Source organism: Ranitomeya variabilis, chromosome 3, assembly GCF_051348905.1.
Source record: "Ranitomeya variabilis isolate aRanVar5 chromosome 3, aRanVar5.hap1, whole genome shotgun sequence".
Classification (NCBI taxonomy): domain Eukaryota; kingdom Metazoa; phylum Chordata; class Amphibia; order Anura; family Dendrobatidae; genus Ranitomeya; species Ranitomeya variabilis.
The window spans coordinates 1,645,303-1,663,385 of record NC_135234.1 but is presented as its reverse complement, the minus strand read 5'-3'; the positions used below and the strand labels follow the sequence as shown (position 1 = coordinate 1,663,385).

Genomic DNA, 18,083 nt, shown 5'->3' with positions numbered 1-18,083 from the left:
TACACACGGTCCCCGCACACATTACACACGGTCCCCGCACACGTTACACGCCGTCCCCGCACAAGGCTCAGACATACACGTTCCCCGCACACATTACACGCCGTCCCCGCACCAGGCTTAGACATACACGTTCCCCGCACACGTTACACACGGTCCCCGCACACGTTACACGCCGTCCCCGCACACGTTACACGCCGTCCCCGCACACGTTACACGCCGTCCCCGCACACGTTACACGCCGTCCCCGCACACGTTACACGCCGTCCCCGCACACGTTACACGCCGTCCCCGCACACGTTACACGCCGTCCCCGCACACGTTACCCCCGGTCCCCGCACACGTTACCCACGGTCCCCGCACATGTTACGCGCCGTCCCCGCACACGTTACACCGTCCCCGCACACGTTACACACGGTCCCCGCACACGTTACACACGGTCCCCGCACACGTTACACGCCGTCCCCGCACACGTTACACGCCGTCCCCGCACACGTTACACGCCGTCCCCGCACACGTTACACGCCGTCCCCGCACACGTTACACGCCGTCCCCGCACACGTTACACGCCGTCCCCGCACACGTTACACGCCGTCCCCGCACACGTTACACGCCGTCCCCGCACACGTTACACGCCGTCCCCGCACACGTTACACGCCGTCCCCGCACACGTTACACGCCGTCCCCGCACACGTTACACGCCGTCCCCGCACACGTTACCCCCGGTCCCCGCACACGTTACCCACGGTCCCCGCACATGTTACGCGCCGTCCCCGCACACGTTACACCGTCCCCGCACACGTTACACACGGTCCCCGCACACGTTACACACGGTCCCCGCACACGTTACGCGCCGTCCCCGCACACGTTACGCGCCGTCCCCGCACACGTTACGCGCGGTCCCCGCACACGTTACCCTCCGTCCCCGCACCAGGCTCACACATACACAGTCACTTCTTGTCTCTGTCGCCCTCAGCACTGATGACGTCACACGCTAGCTCCGCCCCCTCGTCTCCGACGCTCCGCCCCCAGTGGCCCTGGTTGATGACACTTCCGGCGCCACGTGGTGACGTGGGCCGCGCGGGCACCGGGAGGAAACATGGCGGAATATTTGGCTTCCATTTTCGGCACCGAAAAGGACAAGTGAGAATCATAAAGTGCAAATGAGGAAGCGCAACAAGACAGGAGGATGCTGGGGGTTATAGTCAGTGATACCCGGGAGAGGAGGATGCTGGGGGTTATAGTCGGTGATACCCGGGGAGAGGAGGATGCTGGTGGTTATAGTCGGTGATACCCGGGAGAGGAGGATGCTGGGGGTTATAGTCGGTGATACCCGGGAGAGGAGGATGCTGGGGGTTATAGTCGGTGATACCCGGGAGAGGAGGATGCTGGGGGTTATAGTCGGTGATACCCGGGAGAGGAGGATGCTGGGGGTTATAGTCGGTGATACCCGGGAGAGGAGGATGCTGGGGGTTATAGTCAGTGATACCCGGGAGAGGAGGATGCTGGGGGTTATAGTCAGTGATACCCGGGAGAGGAGGATGCTGGGGGTTATAGTCGGTGATACCCGGGAGAGGAGGATGCTGGGGGTTATAGTCTGTGATACCCGGGAGAGGAGGATGCTGGGGGTTATAGTCTGTGATACCCGGGAGAGGAGGATGCTGGGGGTTATAGTCTGTGATACCTGGGAGAGGAGGATGCTGGGGGTTATAGTCGGTGATACCCGGGAGAGGAGGATGCTGGGGGTTATAGTCGGTGATACCCGGGAGAGGAGGATGCTGGGGGTTATAGTCGGTGATACCCGGGGAGAGGAGGATGCTGGGGGTTATAGTCGGTGATACCCGGGAGAGGAGGATGCTGGGGGTTATAGTCGGTGATACCCGGGAGAGGAGGATGCTGGGGGTTATAGTCGGTGATACCCGGGAGAGGAGGATGCTGGGGGTTATAGTCGGTGATACCCGGGAGAGGAGGATGCTGGGGGTTATAGTCAGTGATACCCGGGAGAGGAGGATGCTGGGGGTTATAGTCAGTGATACCCGGGAGAGGAGGATGCTGGGGGTTATAGTCGGTGATACCCGGGAGAGGAGGATGCTGGGGGTTATAGTCGGTGATACCCGGGAGAGGAGGATGCTGGGGGTTATAGTCAGTGATACCCGGGAGAGGAGGATGCTGGGGGTTATAGTCGGTGATACCCGGGAGAGGAGGATGCTGGGGGTTATAGTCTGTGATACCTGGGAGAGGAGGATGCTGGGGGTTATAGTCTGTGATACCTGGGAGAGGAGGATGCTGGGGGTTATAGTCGGTGATACCCGGGAGAGGAGGATGCTGGGGGTTATAGTCGGTGATACCCGGGAGAGGAGGATGCTGGGGGTTATAGTCAGTGATACCCGGGAGAGGAGGATGCTGGGGGTTATAGTCGGTGATACCCGGGGAGAGGAGGATGCTGGGGGTTATAGTCGGTGATACCCGGGGAGAGGAGGATGCTGGGGGTTATAGTCTGTGATACCCGGGAGAGGAGGATGCTGGGGGTTATAGTCGGTGATACCCTGGAGAGGAGGATGCTGGGGGTTATAGTCAGTGATACCCGGGAGAGGAGGATGCTGGGGGTTATAGTCGGTGATACCCGGGAGAGGAGGATGCTGGGGGTTATAGTCGGTGATACCCGGGAGAGGAGGATGCTGGGGGTTATAGTCGGTGATACCCGGGAGAGGAGGATGCTGGGGGTTATAGTCGGTGATACCCGGGAGAGGAGGATGCTGGGGGTTATAGTCTGTGATACCTGGGAGAGGAGGATGCTGGGGGTTATAGTCGGTGATACCCGGGAGAGGAGGATGCTGGGGGTTATAGTCGGTGATACCCGGGAGAGGAGGATGCTGGGGGTTATAGTCAGTGATACCCGGGAGAGGAGGATGCTGGGGGTTATAGTCGGTGATACCCGGGAGAGGAGGATGCTGGGGGTTATAGTCGGTGATACCCGGGAGAGGAGGATGCTGGGGGTTATAGTCTGTGATACCCGGGAGAGGAGGATGCTGGGGGTTATAGTCGGTGATACCCGGGAGAGGAGGATGCTGGGGGTTATAGTCGGTGATACCCGGGAGAGGAGGATGCTGGGGGTTATAGTCGGTGATACCCGGGAGAGGAGGATGCTGGGGGTTATAGTCGGTGATACCCGGGAGAGGAGGATGCTGGGGGTTATAGCCGGTGATACCCGGGAGAGGAGGATGCTGGGGGTTATAGTCGGTGATACCCGGGAGAGGAGGATGCTGGGGGTTATAGTCGGTGATACCCGGGAGAGGAGGATGCTGGGGGTTATAGTCTGTGATACCCGGGAGAGGAGGATGCTGGGGGTTATAGTCGGTGATACCCGGGAGAGGAGGATGCTGGGGGTTATAGTCGGTGATACCCGGGAGAGGAGGATGCTGGGGGTTATAGTCGGTGATACCCTGGAGAGGAGGATGCTGGGGGTTATAGTCGGTGATACCCGGGAGAGGAGGATGCTGGGGGTTATAGTCGGTGATACCCGGGAGAGGAGGATGCTGGGGGTTATAGTCGGTGATACCCGGGGAGAGGAGGATCCTGGGGGTTATAGTCGGTGATATCCGGGGAGAGGAGGATCCTGGGGGTTATAGTCGGTGATACCCGGGAGAGGAGGATGCTGGGGGTTATAGTCGGTGATACCCGGGAGAGGAGGATGCTGGGGGTTATAGTCGGTGATACCCGGGAGAGGAGGATGCTGGGGGTTATAGTCGGTGATACCCGGGAGAGGAGGATGCTGGGGGTTATAGCCGGTGATACCCGGGAGAGGAGGATGCTGGGGGTTATAGCCGGTGATACCCGGGAGAGGAGGATGCTGGGGGTTATAGTCGGTGATACCCGGGAGAGGAGGATGCTGGGGGTTATAGTCGGTGATACCCGGGAGAGGAGGATGCTGGGGGTTATAGTCTGTGATACCCGGGAGAGGAGGATGCTGGGGGTTATAGTCGGTGATACCCGGGAGAGGAGGATGCTGGGGGTTATAGTCGGTGATACCCGGGAGAGGAGGATGCTGGGGGTTATAGTCGGTGATACCCGGGAGAGGAGGATGCTGGGGGTTATAGTCGGTGATACCCGGGAGAGGAGGATGCTGGGGGTTATAGTCGGTGATACCCTGGAGAGGAGGATGCTGGGGGTTATAGTCGGTGATACCCGGGAGAGGAGGATGCTGGGGGTTATAGTCGGTGATACCCGGGAGAGGAGGATGCTGGGGGTTATAGTCGGTGATACCCGGGAGAGGAGGATGCTGGGGGTTATAGTCGGTGATACCCGGGAGAGGAGGATGCTGGGGGTTATAGTCGGTGATACCCGGGAGAGGAGGATGCTGGGGGTTATAGTCGGTGATACCCGGGAGAGGAGGATGCTGGGGGTTATAGTCGGTGATACCCGGGAGAGGAGGATGCTGGGGGTTATAGTCGGTGATACCCGGGAGAGGAGGATGCTGGGGATTATAGCCGGTGATACCCGGGAGAGGAGGATGCTGGGGGTTATAGTCAGTGACACCCTGGAGAGGAGGATGCTGGGGATTATAGTCGGTGATACCCGGGGAGAGGAGGATGCTGGGGGTTATAGTCTGTGATACCCGGGGAGAGGAGGATGCTGGGGGTTATAGTCGGTGATACCCGGGAGAGGAGGATGCTGGGGGTTATAGTCGGTGATACCCGGGAGAGGAGGATGCTGGGGGTTATAGTCGGTGATACCCGGGAGAGGAGGATGCTGGGGGTTATAGTCGGTGATACCCGGGAGAGGAGGATGCTGGGGGTTATAGTCGGTGATATCCGGGGAGAGGAGGATCCTGGGGGTTATAGTCGGTGATACCTGGGAGAGGAGGATGCTGGGGGTTATAGTCGGTGATACCCGGGAGAGGAGGATGCTGGGGGTTATAGTCTGTGATACCCGGGGAGAGGAGGATGCTGGGGGTTATAGTCGGTGATACCCGGGAGAGGAGGATGCTGGGGGTTATAGTCGGTGATACCCGGGAGAGGAGGATGCTGGGGGTTATAGTCGGTGATACCCGGGAGAGGAGGATGCTGGGGGTTATAGTCGGTGATACCCGGGAGAGGAGGATGCTGGGGGTTATAGTCGGTGATATCCGGGGAGAGGAGGATCCTGGGGGTTATAGTCGGTGATACCCGGGAGAGGAGGATGCTGGGGGTTATAGTCGGTGATACCCGGGAGAGGAGGATGCTGGGGGTTATAGTCGGTGATACCCGGGAGAGGAGGATGCTGGGGGTTATAGTCGGTGATACCCGGGAGAGGAGGATGCTGGGGGTTATAGTCGGTGATACCCGGGAGAGGAGGATGCTGGGGGTTATAGTCGGTGATACCCGGTAGAGGAGGATGCTGGGGGTTATAGTCGGTGATACCCGGGAGAGGAGGATGCTGGGGGTTATAGCCGGTGGTACCCGGGAGAGGAGGATGCTGGGGGTTATAGTCGGTGGTACCCGGGAGAGGAGGATGCTGGGGGTTGTAGTCGGTGATACCCGGGAGAGGAGGATGCTGGGGGTTATAGTCGGTGATACCCGGGGAGAGGAGGATGCTGGGGGTTATAGTCGGTGATACCCGGGAGAGGAGGATGCTGGGGGTTATAGTCGGTGATACCCGGGAGAGGAGGATGCTGGGGATTATAGTCGGTGATACCCGGGGAGAGGAGGATGCTGGGGGTTATAGTCTGTGATACCCGGGAGAGGAGGATGCTGGGGGTTATAGTCGGTGATACCCGGGAGAGGAGGATGCTGGGGGTTATAGTCGGTGATACCCGGGAGAGGAGGATGCTGGGGGTTATAATCGGTGATACCCGGTAGAGGAGGATGCTGGGGGTTATAGTCGGTGATACCCGGGAGAGGAGGATGCTGGGGGTTATAGTCGGTGATACCCGGTAGAGGAGGATGCTGGGGGTTATAGTCGGTGACACCCTGGAGAGGAGGATGCTGGGGGTTATAGTCGGTGATACCCGGGAGAGGAGGATGCTGGGAGTTATAGTCGGTGATACCCGGGAGAGGAGGATGCTGGGGGTTATAGTCGGTGATACCCGGGAGAGGAGGATGCTGGGGGTTATAGTCGGTGATACCCGGGGAGAGGAGGATGCTGGGGGTTATAGTCGGTGATACCCGGGAGAGGAGGATGCTGGGGGTTATAGTCGGTGACACCCTGGAGAGGAGGATGCTGGGGGTTATAGTCGGTGATACCCGGGAGAGGAGGATGCTGGGAGTTATAGTCGGTGATACCCGGGAGAGGAGGATGCTGGGGGTTATAGTCGGTGATACCCGGGAGAGGAGGATGCTGGGGGTTATAGTCGGTGATACCCGGGGAGAGGAGGATGCTGGGGGTTATAGTCGGTGATACTCGGGGAGAGGAGGATGCTGGGGGTTATAGTCGGTGGTACCCGGGAGAGGAGGATGCTGGGGGTTATAGTCGGTGATACTCGGGGAGAGGAGGATGCTGGGGGTTGTAGTTCCTCTGAGGGGAGTTGACAGTACAGGCCATCAGACATTATGGGGAATCTCTTTGCTCCTTATCTAAGAGCTGCCTAATGTGGAGACCTTGAGTCCAGAGATGTTACTGGGAGGTCAGAATGCTGACCCCGCCTACTCCACAGCTGCCCCGTCCACATCACAAATGACTGCACCTGGCACTCGATGTACATTGTCCATTATCAGCGAGCTGCTTATCACAGAAGGGGATGGGGTCAGTCCAGCAGTGATAATGTCCTGATGATAAAACCTTCATTATAAGTAAACAGCAGCGCACAGCCTGAGAAGTGACATATCCTGGCAATCTGTCACAGCCCTCAGATTACAAAGCAGAAACTGCTGGCAGATTCCCTGTAATGTCTGAGCTGTGGTGGTCTCGGTATTACAGGTGAGGGGGAGCTGTGGTGGTCTCGGTATTACAGGTGAGGGGGAGATGTGGTGGTCTCGGTATTACAGGTGAGGGGGAGCTGTGGAGGTCTCGGTATTACAGGTCAGGGGGTGTTGTGGTGGTCTCGGTATTACAGGTGAGGGGCAGCTGTGGTGGTCTTGGTATTACAGGTTAAGGGGTGTTGTGGTGGTCTCGGTATTACAGGTGAGGGCGAGCTTTGGTGGTCTTGGTTTTACAGGTGAGGGGCTGCTGTGGTGGTCTTGGTATTACAGGTGAGAGGGTGTTGTGGTCTCGGTATTACAGGTGAGGGAGCTGTGGTGGTCTCGGTATTACAGGTGAGGGGCAGCTGTGGTGGTCTTGGTATTACAGGTGAGGGGGAGCTGTGGTGGTCTCGGTATTACAGGTGAGGGGGAGCTGTGGTGGTCTCGGTATTACAAGTGAGGGGCAGCTGTGGTGGTCTCGGTATTACAGTTGAGAGGCAGCTGTGGTGGTCTCGGTATTACAGGTGAGGGGCAGCTGTGGTGGTCTCGGTATTACAGGTGAGGGGGAGCTGTGGTGGTCTCGGTATTACAGGTGAGGGGCAGCTGTGGAGGTCTCGGTATTACAGGTGAGGGGGAGCTGTGGTGGTCTCGGTATTACAGTGAGGGGGAGCTGTGGTGGTCCCGGTATTCCAGGTGAGGGGCAGCTGTGGAGGTCTCGGTATTACAGGTGAGGGGGAGCTGTGGTGGTCTCGGTATTACAATGAGGGGGAGCTGTGGTGGTCTCGGTATTCCAGGTGAGGGGCAGCTGTGGTGGTGTCGGTATTACAGGTGAGGGGGTGTTGTGGTGGTCTCGGTATTACAGGCAGATGGCTGTGGTGGTCTCTGTATTACAGGTGAGGGGCAGCTGTGGAGGTCTCGGTATTACAGGTGAGGGGGAGCTGTGGTAGTCTCGGTATTACACGTGAGGGGCAGCTGTGGTGGTCTCGGTATTACAGGTGAGGGGCAGCTGTGGTGGTCTCGGTATTACAGGTGAGGGGGTGTTGTGGTGGTCTCGGTATTACAGGCAGATGGCTGTGGTGGTCTCTGTATTACAGGTGAGGGGCAGCTGTGGTGGTCTCGGTATTACAGATGAGGGGGAGCTGTGGTGGTCTCGGTATTACAGGTGAGGGGCAGCTGTGGTGGTCTCGGTATTACAAATGAGGGGCAGCTGTGGTGGTCTCGGTATTTCAGGTGAGGGGGAGCTGTGGTGGTCTCGGTATTACAGGTGAGGGGCAGCTGTGGTGGTCTCGGTATTACAAGTGAGGGGCAGCTGTGGTGGTCTCGGTATTACAGTTGAGAGGCAGCTGTGGTGGTCTCGGTATTACAGGTGAGGGGCAGCTGTGGTGGTCTCGGTATTTCAGGTGAGGGGGAGCTGTGGTGGTCTCGGTATTACAGGTGAGGGGCAGCTGTGGTGGTCTCGGTATTACAAGTGAGGGGCAGCTGTGGTGGTCTCGGTATTACAGGTGAGGGGCAACTGTGGTGGTCTCGGTATTACAGGTGAGGGGGAGCTGTGGTGGTCTCAGTATTACAGGCAGGTGGCTTTGGTGGTCTCGGTATTACAGGTGAGGGGAATCTGTGGTGGTCTCGGTATTACAGGTGAGGGGCAGCTGTGGTGGTCTCGGTATTACAGGTGAGGGGAATCTGTGGTGGTCTCGGTACTACAGGTTAGGGGGTGTTGTGGTGGTCTCGGTATTACAGGTGAGGGGCAGCTGTGGTGGTCTCGGTATTACAGGTGAGGGGCAGCTGCGGTGGTCTCGATATTACAGGTGAGGGGAATCTGGTGGTCTCGGTATTACAGTGAGGGGCAGCTGTGGTGGCCTCGGTATTACAGGTGAGGGGGAGCTGTGGTGGTCTCGGTATTACAGGTGAGGGAGAGCTGTGGTGGTCTCGGTATTACTGGTGAGGGGCAGCTGTGGTGGTCTCGGTATTACAGGTGAGGGGGAGCTGTGGTGGTCTCGGTATTACAGCTGAGGGGCAGCTGTGGAGGTCTCGGTATTAGATGTGAGGGGCAGCTGTGGTGGTCTCGGTATTACAGGTGAGGGAGAGCTGTGGTGGTCTCGGTATTACAGGTGAGGGGCAGCTGTGGTGGTCTCGGTATTACAGGTGAGGGGCAGCTGTGGTGGTCTCGGTATTACAGGTGAGGGGCAGCTGTGGAGGTCTCGGTATTACAGGTGACGGGGAGCTGTGGTGGTCTCGGTATTACAGGTGAGGGGGAGCTGTGGTGGTCTCGGTATTACAGGTGAGGGGCAGCTGTGGTGGTCTCGGTATTAGAGGTGAGGGGGTGTTGTGGTCTCGGTATTACAGGCAGATGGCTGTGGTGGTCTGTGTATTACAGGTGAGGGGCAGCTGTGGTGGTCTCGGTATTACAGTGAGGGGCAGCTGTGGTGGTCTCGGTATTACAGGTGAGGGGGAGCCGTGAAGGTCTCGGTATTACAGGTGAGGGGCAGCTGTGGTGGTCTCGGTATTACAGGTGAGGGGCAGCTGTGGTGGTCTCGGTATTACAGGTGAGGGGGAGCCGTGAAGGTCTCGGTATTACAGGTGAGGGGCAGCTGTGGTGGACTTGGTATTACAGGTGGGGGGCAGCTGTGGTGGTCTCGGTATTACAAGTGATGGGCAGCTGTGGTGGTCTCGGTATTACAGGTGAGGGGCAGCTGTGGTGGTCTCGGTATTACAGATGAGGGGCAGCTGTGGTGGTCTCGGTATTACAAGTGAGGGGCAGCTGTGGTGGTCTCGGTATTACAGGTGAGGGGCAGCTGTGGTGGTCTCGGTATTACAAGTGAGGGGCAGCTGTGGTGGTCTCGGTATTACAGGTGAGGGGCAGCTGTGGTGGTCTCGGTATTACAGGTGAGGGGCAGCTGTGGTGGTCTCGGTATTACAGGTGAGGGGCAGCTGTGGTGGTCTCGATATTACAGGTGAGGGGCAGCTGTGGAGGTCTCGGTATTACAGGTGAGGGGGAGCTGTGGTGGTCTCGGTATTACAGGTGAGGGAGAGCTGTGGTGGTCTCGGTATTACTGGTGAGGGGCAGCTGTGGTGGTCTCGGTATTACAGGTGAGGGGCAGCTGTGGTGGTCTCGGTATTACAGGTGAGGGAGAGCTGTGGTGGTCTCGGTATTACTGGTGAGGGGCAGCTGTGGTGGTCTCAGTATTACAGGTGAGGGGGAGCTGTGGTGGTCTCGGTATTACAGGTGAGGGAGAGCTGTGGTGGTCTCGGTATTACTGGTGAGGGGCAGCTGTGGTGGTCTCAGTATTACAGGTGAGGGGGAGCTGTGGTGGTCTCGGTATTACTGGTGAGGGGCAGCTGTGGTGGTCTCGGTATTACAGGTGAGGGGCAGCTGTGGAGGTCTCGGTATTAGATGTGAGGGGCAGCTGTGGTGGTCTCGGTATTATAGGTGAGGGAGAGCTGTGGTGGTCTCGGTATTACTGGTGAGGGGCAGCTGTGGTGGTCTCGGTATTACAGGTGAGGGGCAGCTGTGGTGGTCTCATTATTACAGGTGATGGGGAGCTGTGGTGGTCTCGGTATTACTGGTGAGGGGCAGCTGTGTTGGTCTCAGTATTACAGGTGAGGGGGAGCTGTGGTGGTCTCGGTATTACAGGTGAGGGGGAGCTGTGGTGGTCTCGGTATTACAGGTGAGGGGGAGCTGTGGTGGTCTGTGTATTACAGGTGAGGGGCAGCTGTGGTGGTCTCGGTATTACAGTGAGGGGCAGCTGTGGTGGTCTCGGTATTACAGGTGAGGGGGAGCCGTGAAGGTCTCGGTATTACAGGTGAGGGGCAGCTGTGGTGGTCTCGGTATTACAGGTGAGGGGCAGCTGTGGTGGTCTCGGTATTACAGGTGAGGGGGAGCCGTGAAGGTCTCGGTATTACAGGTGAGGGGCAGCTGTGGTGGACTTGGTATTACAGGTGGGGGGCAGCTGTGGTGGTCTCGGTATTACAAGTGATGGGCAGCTGTGGTGGTCTCGGTATTACAGGTGAGGGGCAGCTGTGGTGGTCTCGGTATTACAGATGAGGGGCAGCTGTGGTGGTCTCGGTATTACAAGTGAGGGGCAGCTGTGGTGGTCTCGGTATTACAGGTGAGGGGCAGCTGTGGTGGTCTCGGTATTACAAGTGAGGGGCAGCTGTGGTGGTCTCGGTATTACAGGTGAGGGGCAGCTGTGGTGGTCTCGGTATTACAGGTGAGGGGCAGCTGTGGTGGTCTCGGTATTACAGGTGAGGGGCAGCTGTGGTGGTCTCGATATTACAGGTGAGGGGCAGCTGTGGAGGTCTCGGTATTACAGGTGAGGGGGAGCTGTGGTGGTCTCGGTATTACAGGTGAGGGAGAGCTGTGGTGGTCTCGGTATTACTGGTGAGGGGCAGCTGTGGTGGTCTCGGTATTACAGGTGAGGGGCAGCTGTGGTGGTCTCGGTATTACAGGTGAGGGAGAGCTGTGGTGGTCTCGGTATTACTGGTGAGGGGCAGCTGTGGTGGTCTCAGTATTACAGGTGAGGGGGAGCTGTGGTGGTCTCGGTATTACAGGTGAGGGAGAGCTGTGGTGGTCTCGGTATTACTGGTGAGGGGCAGCTGTGGTGGTCTCAGTATTACAGGTGAGGGGGAGCTGTGGTGGTCTCGGTATTACTGGTGAGGGGCAGCTGTGGTGGTCTCGGTATTACAGGTGAGGGGCAGCTGTGGAGGTCTCGGTATTAGATGTGAGGGGCAGCTGTGGTGGTCTCGGTATTATAGGTGAGGGAGAGCTGTGGTGGTCTCGGTATTACTGGTGAGGGGCAGCTGTGGTGGTCTCGGTATTACAGGTGAGGGGCAGCTGTGGTGGTCTCATTATTACAGGTGATGGGGAGCTGTGGTGGTCTCGGTATTACTGGTGAGGGGCAGCTGTGTTGGTCTCAGTATTACAGGTGAGGGGGAGCTGTGGTGGTCTCGGTATTACAGGTGAGGGGGAGCTGTGGTGGTCTCGGTATTACAGGTGAGGGGGAGCTGTGGAGGTCTCGGTATTACAGGTGAGGGGGAGCTGTGGAGGTCTCGGTATTACAGGTGAGGGGCAGCTGTGGTGGTCTCGGTATTACAGGTGAGGGGAATCTGTGGTGGTCTCGGTATTACAGGTGAGGGGCAGCTGTGGAGGTCTCGTTATTATAGGTGAGGGGCAGCTGTGGAGGTCTCGGTAGTACAGGTGAGGGGCAGCTGTGGTGGTCTCGGTATTACAGGTGAGAGGGATCTGTGGTGGTCTCGGTATTGCAGGTGAGGGGCAGCTGTGGTGGTCTTGGTATTACAGGTGAGGGGCAGCTGTGGTGGTCTCGGTATTACAGTGAGGGGGAGCTGTGGTGGTCTCGGTATTCCAGGTGAGGGGCAGCTGTGGTGGTCTCGATATTACAGGTGAGGGGGAGCTGTGGTGGTCTCGGTATTACAGGTGAGGGGCAGCTGTGGTCCTCTTGGTATTACAGATGAGGGGAATCTGTGGTGGTCTCGGTATTACAGGTGAGGGGCAGCTGTGGTGGTCTCGATATTACAGGTGAGGGGCAGCTGTGGAGGTCTCGGTATTACAGGTGAGGGGGAGCTGTGGTGGTCTCGGTATTACAGGTGAGGGAGAGCTGTGGTGGTCTCGGTATTACTGGTGAGGGGCAGCTGTGGTGGTCTTGGTATTACAGGTGAGGGGCAGCTGTGGTGGTCTCGGTATTACAGGTGAGGGAGAGCTGTGGTGGTCTCGGTATTACTGGTGAGGGGCAGCTGTGGTGGTCTCAGTATTACAGGTGAGGGGGAGCTGTGGTGGTCTCGGTATTACTGGTGAGGGGCAGCTGTGGTGGTCTCGGTATTACAGGTGAGGGGCAGCTGTGGAGGTCTCGGTATTAGATGTGAGGGGCAGCTGTGGTGGTCTCGGTATTATAGGTGAGGGAGAGCTGTGGTGGTCTCGGTATTACTGGTGAGGGGCAGCTGTGGTGGTCTCAGTATTACAGGTGAGGGGGAGCTGTGGTGGTCTCGGTATTACTGGTGAGGGGCAGCTGTGGTGGTCTCGGTATTACAGGTGAGGGGCAGCTGTGGAGGTCTCGGTATTAGATGTGAGGGGCAGCTGTGGTGGTCTCGGTATTATAGGTGAGGGAGAGCTGTGGTGGTCTCGGTATTATAGGTGAGGGGCAGCTGTGGAGGTCTCGTTATTATAGGTGAGGGGCAGCTGTGGAGGTCTCGGTAGTACAGGTGAGGGGCAGCTGTGGTGGTCTCGGTATTACAGGTGAGAGGGATCTGTGGTGGTCTCGGTATTGCAGGTGAGGGGCAGCTGTGGTGGTCTTGGTATTACAGGTGAGGGGCAGCTGTGGTGGTCTCGGTATTACAGTGAGGGGGAGCTGTGGTGGTCTCGGTATTCCAGGTGAGGGGCAGCTGTGGTGGTCTCGATATTACAGGTGAGGGGGAGCTGTGGTGGTCTCGGTATTACAGGTGAGGGGCAGCTGTGGTGCTCTTGGTATTACAGATGAGGGGAATCTGTGGTGGTCTCGGTATTACAGGTGATGGGCAGCTGTGGTGGTCTCGGTATTACAGGTGAGGGGAATCTGTGGTGGTCTCGGTTTTACAGGTGAGGGGAATCTGTGGTGGTCTCGGTATTACAGGTGAGGGGCAGCTGTGGTGGTCTCAATTTTACAGGTGAGAAGGAGCTATGGTGGTCTTGGTATTACAGGTGAGGGGGTGTTGTGGTGGTCTCGGTATTACAGGTGAGGGGGAGCTGTGGTGGTCTCGGTATTACAGGCAGGTGGCTGTGGTGGTCTCGGTATTACAGGTGAGGGGGAGCTGTGGTGGTCTCGGTATTACAGGTGAGGGGGAGCTGTGGTGGTCTCGGTATTACAGGCAGGTGGCTGTGGTGGTCTCGGTATTACAGGTGAGGGGGAGCTGTGGTGGTCTCGGTATTACAGGTGAGGGGCAGCTGTGGTGGTCTCGGTATTACAGGTGAGGGGGAGCCGTGAAGGTCTCGGTATTACAGGTTAGGGGAATCTGTGGTGGTCTCTGTATTACAGGTGAGGGGGAGCTGTGGTGGTCTCGGTATTACACGCGAGGGGCAGCTGTGGTGGTCTCGGTATTACAGGTGAGGGGGAGCTGTGGTGGTCTCGGTATTACAGGCAGGTGGCTGTGGTGGTCTCGGTATTACAGGTGAGGGGGAGCTGTGGTGGTCTCGGTATTACAGGTGAGGGGTTGTTGTGGTGGTCTCGGTATTACAGGTGAGGGGGAGCTGTGGTGGTCTCGGTATTACAGGTGAGGTGAATCTGTGGTGGTCTCTGTATTACAGGTGAGGGGGAGCTGTGGTGGTCTCGGTATTACAGGCGAGGGGCAGCTGTGGTGGTCTCGGTATTACAGGTGAGGGGCTGCTGTGGTGGTCTCGGTATTACAGGTGAGGGGGAGCTGTGGTGGTCTCGGTATTACAAGTGAGGGGCAGCTGTGGTGGTCTCGGTATTACAGGTGAGGGGCAGCTGTGGTGGTCTCGGTATTACAGGTGAGTGGAATCTGCGGTGGTCTCGGTATTACAGGTGAGGGGCAGCTGTGGTGGTCTCGGTATTACAGGTGAGGGGAATCGGTGGTGGTCTCGGTATTACAGGTGAGGGGAATCTGTGGTGGTCTCAGTATTACAGGTGAGGGGGAGCTGTGGTGGTCTCGGTATTACAGGTGAGGGAGAGCTGTGGAGGTCTCGGTGTTACAGGTGAGGGGGAGCTGTGGTGGTCTCGGTATTACAGGTTAGGGGCAGCTGTGGTGGTCTCGGTATTACAGGTGAGAGGGATCTGTGGTGGTCTCGGTATTACAGGTGAGGGGAATCTGTGGTGGTCTCGTTATTACAGGTGAGGGGCAGCTGTGGAGGTCTCGGTAGTACAGGTGAGGGGGTGTTGTGGTGGTCTCGGTATTACAGGTGAGGGGCAGCTGTGGAGGTCTCGGTATTGCAGGTGAGGGGCAACTGTGGTGGTCTTGGTATTACAGGTGAGGGGCAGCTGTGGTGGTCTCGGTATTACAGTGAGGGGGAGCTGTGGTGGTCTCGGTATTCCAGGTGAGGGGCAGCTGTGGTGGTCTCGATATTACAGGTGAGGGGGAGCTGTGGTGGTCTCGGTATTACAGGTGAGGGGCAGCTGTGGTGCTCTTGGTATTACAGATGAGGGGAATCTGTGGTGGTCTCGGTATTACAGGTGAGGGGCAGCTGTGGTGGTCTCGGTATTACAGGTGAGGGGCAGCTGTGGTGGTCTCGGTATTACAGGTGATGGGCAGCTGTGGTGGTCTCGGTATTACAGGTGAGGGGAATCTGTGGTGGTCTCGGTTTTACAGGTGAGGGGGAGCTGTGGTGCTCTCGGTATTACAGGTGAGGGGCAGCTGTGGTGGTCTCAATTTTACAGGTGAGAGGGAGCTATGGTGGTCTCGGTATTACAGGTGAGGGGGTGTTGTGGTGGTCTCGGTATTACAGGTGAGGGGGAGCTGTGGTGGTCTCGGTATTACAGGCAGGTGGCTGTGGTGGTCTCGGTATTACAGGTGAGGGGGAGCTGTGGTGGTCTCGGTATTACAGGTGAGGGGGAGCTGTGGTGGTCTCGGTATTACAGGCAGGTGGCTGTGGTGGTCTCGGTATTACAGGTGAGGGGGAGCTGTGGTGGTCTTGGTATTACAGGTGAGGGGGAGCTGTGGTGGTCTCGGTATTACAGGTGAGGGGTTGTTGTGGTGGTCTCGGTATTACAGGTGAGGGGGAGCCGTGAAGGTCTCGGTATTACAGGTTAGGGGGTGTTGTGGTGGTCTCGGTATTACAGGCGAGGGGCAGCTGTGGTGGTCTCGGTATTACAGGTGAGGGGCTGCTGTGGTGGTCTCGGTATTACAGGTGAGTGGAATCTGCGGTGGTCTCGGTATTACAGGTGAGGGGAATCTGTGGTGGTCTCAGTATTACAGGTGAGGGGCAGCTGTGGTGGTCTCGGTATTACAGGTGAGGGGAATCTGTGGTGGTCTCAGTATTACAGGTGAGGGGGAGCTGTGGTGGTCTCGGTATTACAGGTGAGGGGCAGCTGTGGTGGTCTCGGTATTACAGGTGAGGGGAATCTGTGGTGGTCTCAGTATTGCAGGTGAGGGGGAGCTGTGGAGGTCTCGGTATTACAGGCGAGGGGCAGCTGTGGTGGTCTCGGTATTACAGGTGAGGGGAATCTGTGGTGGTCTCAGTATTACAGGTGAGGGGCAGCTGTGGTGGTCTCGGTATTACAGGTGAGGGAAAGCTGTGGAGGTCTCGGTATTACAGGTGAGGGGCAGCTGTGGTGGTCTCGGTATTACAGGTGAGGGAGAGCTGTGGTGGTCTCGGTATTACAGGTGAGGGGCAGCTGTGGTGGTCTCGGTATTACAGGTGAGGGGCAGCTGTGGTGGTCTCGGTATTACAGGTGAGGGGGAGCTGTGGTGGTCTCGGTATTACAGGTGAGGAGGATCTGTGGTGGTCTCGGTATTACAGGTGAGGGGGAGCTGTGGTGGTCTCGGTATTACAGGTGAGGGGAATCTGTGGTGGTCTCAGTATTGCAGGTGAGGGGGAGCTGTGGAGGTCTCGGTATTACAGGCGAGGGGCAGCTGTGGTGGTCTCGGTATTACAGGTGAGGGGAATCTGTGGTGGTCTCAGTATTACAGGTGAGGGAGCTGTGGTGGTCTTGATATTACTATAGAGGGGAATCGGTGGTGGTCTCTGTATTACAGGTGAGGGGAGTCTGTGGTGGTCTCAGTATTACAGGTGAGGGGCAGCTGTGGTGGTCTCAGTATTACAGGTGAGGGGAATCGGTGGTGGTCTCTGTATTACAGGTGAGGGGAATCTGTGGTGGTCTCAGTATTACAGGTGAGGGGGAGCTGTGGTGGTCTCAGTATTACAGGTGAGGGGGAGCTGTGGTGGTCTCGGTATTACAGGTGAGGGGCAGCTGTGGTGGTCTCGGTATTACAGGTGAGGGGCAGCTGTGGTGGTCTCGGTATTACAGGTGAGGGAGAGCTGTGGAGGTCTCGGTATTACAGGTGAGGGGCAGCTGTGGTGGTCTCGGTATTACAGGTGAGGGGGATCTGTGGTGGACTCGGTATTACAGGTGAGGGGGAGCTGTGGTGGTCTCGGTATTACAGGTGAGGGAGAGCTGTGGAGGTCTCGGTATTACAGGTGAGGGGCAGCTGTGGTGGTCTCAGTATTACAGCTGAGGGGCAGCTGTGGTGGTCTCGATATTACAGGTGAGGGGCAGCTGTGGTGGTCTCGGTATTACAGGTGAGGGGAATCTGTGGTGGTCTCAGTATTACAGGTGAGGGGAATCTGGTGGTCTCTGTATTACAGGTGAGGGGGAGCTGTGGTGGTCTCGGTATTACAGGCGAGGGGCAGCTGTGGTGGTCTCAGTATTACAGGTGAGGGGCAGCTGTGGTGGTCTCGGTATTACAGGTGAGGGGAATCGGTGGTGGTCTCGATATTACAGGTGAGGGGAATCTGTGGTGGTCTCAGTATTACAGGTGAGGGGGAGCTGTGGTGGTCTTGATATTACTATAGACTGGAATCGGTGGTGGTCTCGGTATTACAGGTGAGGGGGAGCTGTGGTGGTCTCGGTATTACAGGTGAGGGGCAGCTGTGGTGGTCTCGGTATTACAGGTGAGGGGAATCTGTGGTGGTCTCAGTATTACAGGTGAGGGGAATCTGGTGGTCTCTGTATTACAGGTGAGGGGGAGCTGTGGTGGTCTCGGTACTACAGGCGAGGGGCAGCTGTGGTGGTCTCAGTATTACAGGTGAGGGGCAGCTGTGGTGGTCTCGGTTTTACAGGTGAGGGGAATCGGTGGTGGTCTCGGTATTACAGGTGAGGGGAATCTGTGGTGGTCTCAGTATTACAGGTGAGGGGGAGCTCTGGTGGTCTTGATATTACTATAGAGGGGAATCGGTGGTGGTCTCGGTATTACAGGTGAGGGGGAGCTGTGGTGGTCTCGGTATTACAGGTGAGGGGCAGCTGTGGTGGTCTCGGTATTACAGGTGAGGGGGAGCTGTGGTGGTCTCGGTATTACAGGTGAGGGGGAGCTGTGGTGGTCTCGGTATTACAGGTGAGGGAGAGCTGTGGAGGTCTCGGTATTACAGGTGAGGGGCAGCTGTGGTGGTCTCAGTATTACAGGTGAGGGGCAGCTGTGGTGGTCTCGATATTACAGGTGAGGGGGAGCTGTGCTGGTCTCGGTATTACAGGTGAGGGGAATCTGTGGTGGTCT

General features: G+C 57.6%; 1 protein-coding gene across 2 annotated transcripts in view; it reads left to right on the top strand.

Annotated features, from left to right (window-relative positions):
• Positions 1 to 986: 986 nt before the first annotated feature.
• The window catches only part of U2AF1 (U2 small nuclear RNA auxiliary factor 1), a 51,062-nt gene continuing 33,965 nt past the window's right edge, over positions 987 to 18,083 (top strand). The window contains exon 1 of one of the 2 annotated variants that reach the window (XM_077293537.1): positions 987 to 1,140. In XM_077293537.1, the coding sequence (XP_077149652.1) occupies positions 1,097 to 1,140 (44 nt within the window). In that variant the 5' untranslated portion in view covers positions 987 to 1,096. The remainder of the gene's footprint in view (positions 1,141 to 18,083) is intronic. The other variant, XM_077293536.1, reaches the window with a different exon arrangement.